Here is a 3,492-nt window from a genome sequence, read left to right as displayed (position 1 = left end):
TCTCATGTGGCCAAAGGGAGGTACAATCTCCCTTAGACCTCTTTTATAAGGGCAATAATCCCATTCAGGACTGTGGAGCCCTCAGAGCCTGATCATCTCCCAAAGGCCTTACCTCTTAGTACCACCACACTGGAGATTAGATTTCTTTATACACACACACACACACGCACGCACACATACATATACATACATATGCACAAAAATATATTTAAAATACTATTTATTTGTGATTTAACATTAATTAGCATTATATCTAAGAGCAATTTAAGGTAACATTTATACATTTTTCCACAAGACAACAAAGGTTCATTGGCTCACTCTTTATGCCAAAGCGAGTAAATAGAGGCATTAGCAAAAGGTACAATAGTTCCCTATTGCATTTAAAAAATATTTATGCATAATGCATTCATTTAGATATATATATTTTTAGAAGTTGTGGAAAAGCATATTTCAAAGGTTACTGTTTCTATATACGTTGTAATACAACATAAATGATGTCAACCATTAAAAAAATCCTCAAATACAGAGTTAAGCAACAGAAAGTTTCCATTAAGAGATTAAAACACTGACTCTAGTAGTTAGTTTGAGATCTAGAACGACATTTCCAGGCTCTGTTTCAAATTTGCATCATCATACACATAGTCAAACAGAACCAGCCCCAGAACACACTGTAATCAATATAATTTTTTGCATGCCAACTCACCCTCTATAAACACTTTGGATTATTTTTACCCATGGGTCATTTTGGATGATTGATTTTACATTGATTTAGGACATCACTTGGGTGAAGGGGGAAAAGCCTATATTATGCCTAGGTTTGAATTTGTATTTACATTAGAAAGAAAATTAACTAAAAAGATTTTTTGAAAATCTATAAAAATGAAGAAGTGGTAGTTTTCCCATTGGTACATACTAATTTCTTCTATTGCTGCCCTCTAAAGATATATAAGTTGGAAGGAAATGACCCTTTTAAAATTCAAATATCAACCAAAAAAGTGATGATTCGGGCAGAGAAACAGAATTTTAGAAATCTGGGACATGTTTCGAATAAACCACACTTTATATCCTATTATGAATATGAGTTATTATCAAACTAGAATTCTTCTTTTCACATTCCACCTTTTGTTCTCTTTTCATTTTCTCTGTCATTCTTTTTCATTTGGTTACCTTATAATATTTTCTTTACTTATTAGCGATGCAAACAGAAAAATAAAGTATAAGATTTAAATATGAATCTAGATGTACCTTTATATGCTTTAATCCCCTTTTGATATCAAGTCCCTGGATTCTTGAATTATATTTAATTATACCCAGTACCAAGCAGCCTTAAATATGCTGTACTGTTAAGAGATTGGCTAACACGCTTAGGACACTTTTATACTCAATGGTATACAAACATCTTAACATACAAAAATTGTTTTTTACCAGAGTTAAACTAAATAACTCATGTTATATGTACAAAATCCCCTTTGTTTAATAATAAGGGGCTTTCTAAACCAATAAAAAAGGAAGTTTTCAAAAATTACAGTTTACTAAAACTCCTTTTTTGGCAAACAAGGTTATTTCAGGTGAGGAAATTTTATACTGTGAATAAAATTCCAAATGAATCTTTTCTTAAAACTTAAAAAAAAATATGCACCAGTGTATACTAATGCTATAGCTTCTTGTCTTAGAAGCTTTTGAAGCATTCGGTTAATGCCCATTGAAACAATGGGGACCCAAAAGTACAGTCAAAAATTATGATAAAAATTATGGGTGAAACAGGTGTCAGAGAAATAAAAATTCTCACTTGTTCACTGGCAATTTCTTTCCAACAGATATTACAGAGAACACCTGAGTGATGCAGACAGATATGTTTGTGGCGACATCTCCCAGGATAAGGGACTCTTGAGAAAGTGGAAGGATCCTGCACTTCATGGAGGACACAGCTGCTGTTGCAAGGGTATGGATGTGTACCACACTTAACATCAGCATGTGCTGAATAGATTGCAGCATGAGGACTGAATCCTGTGTGGTCAATTTCCAAGTTAGTAGTACTTCCTTGGTCAACCACATCTTCTATTGTATTGACTTTCACCAAATTGGAGGCTGTGGATTCAGAAAAAGACAGGCCTCCAGGAATTATAATAATGTGGTCTTGCTCCTTACTTATTCTTACTGAGATATGTGTATGTGCCAGGTGTGCCCACCCAAACAAGTCTGCAAGTCTGTAAAGGCTGGAAAGTTTACGGCTGGTAAGTGTTTCTCCCTTCATATATGAGGGTGTATCTGCACCAAGAAGGTCATTGATAGGTGTGATCATGCCAAGACTGAAGGGAGGTGAAGAAAAGCCTGAGAAACAATTGACCATGATGTAATCTGTAATCTGCCGTAATGCTAGTAATTGAGCTAGGCTGTGGCCTTGCTTCATCTGTTCTTGAATAAGGCATTTCAGGTCTTCCTGAAAGGCAGGACTTTGCAGGATCTGAGTAACTCGCTTCCTCTGCTCCATCATATTGAAGTCTTGTCGAAGATCAGGAAACATATTCCTCTCTCTAATGTGTTCTGGGTCATTTTTATTGATACAGTCAAAATATCTTTCTTTGTGAGGCATGCTGGGAGGAGGAGGAGGAGGAGTGGTAGTCACATCTTGGCTGGCATCTGAACTCATGTTTCCAGTCTGTGGATTACCCTCGTTATCTTGCAGTGTGCAGCTGGCTGTGTGTTTCCCTCCCTCCTTCTCTGCAGCCAACGATTGCCACTGCCACTGCCTCTTAAGTGCCTAGGTTTCAACATATGAATTTTGAGGGGACACAAACATTCAGACCGTAGGAAAGAGTGTACAGAAAAGAAAGGGCTAGAAAAACTTTATGGAGATACGATCTGAAGTAGACGTTTGATGGAATTTGGAGAGGAAAAGAGTGTACAGGAGAGGAAAAGGAGGAAAAGGAGAAATTAGAAGGTGGTATAAAGACATGTACAAAATCAAGGAGCTAGTAAAGAACTATAAACCCACCAAAGCCAGGTGCACATTTCTCAGAGTAAACAATTGGAAAGTTTAGGAAGGCAATTTTGCCAAAAAACATTGAGTCTATAGGAATTCAGGCATCATATATAAGTTATAAAAACATGCCAGTGCAGGTTAACACCCAGATAAACCCAAATATTTTCAGTTATGAAATTTCAATACTTCCTTTCAGCTTCTTGAGTTCTCACAAAGAGCAGAAGAGAGATTCATACTTACTTCTCTTAAGCCTCTCGGTTCACTCTAGATTAGAGAAACAGAAAGACAGACTATTCTACTCAGCTCTGTTTTTCAAGGTCTTAACAGAAAGAAAAAAAAAAATATCCCCCAATCTCCACAAAGGTTGTTCAGCAAAGACGATGATGACTCCTTCATTTTCTTGGGAAAATGGTGGCAGGGGAGGCTAGAAGTGCATCTTGCTTTTGGATCTGAAATTCGTACCGTACTATTTGTCTTCGGCAGCCAGAACACTGAATAGATCTAACATT

The 3,492-nt window shown here is 36.5% G+C and overlaps 1 protein-coding gene across 1 annotated transcript; it reads right to left on the bottom strand.

Moving 5' to 3' along the window:
- Nucleotides 1-232: 232 nt before the first annotated feature.
- Nucleotides 233-3,057, bottom strand: LOC123635422 (gamma-adducin-like). The gene has a single exon (XM_045547569.1). It carries the CDS (start codon nt 2,648-2,650, stop codon nt 1,670-1,672), a length of 981 nt encoding a protein of 326 aa, XP_045403525.1. The 5' UTR covers nt 2,651-3,057; the 3' UTR covers nt 233-1,669.
- Nucleotides 3,058-3,492: the final 435 nt, after the last annotated feature.

Source organism: Lemur catta, chromosome 3 (genome assembly GCF_020740605.2).
Source record: "Lemur catta isolate mLemCat1 chromosome 3, mLemCat1.pri, whole genome shotgun sequence".
Lineage (NCBI taxonomy): Eukaryota > Metazoa > Chordata > Mammalia > Primates > Lemuridae > Lemur > Lemur catta.
Note: the sequence above shows the minus strand (reverse complement) of the source record. Positions and strands in the feature narration are given on the sequence as shown.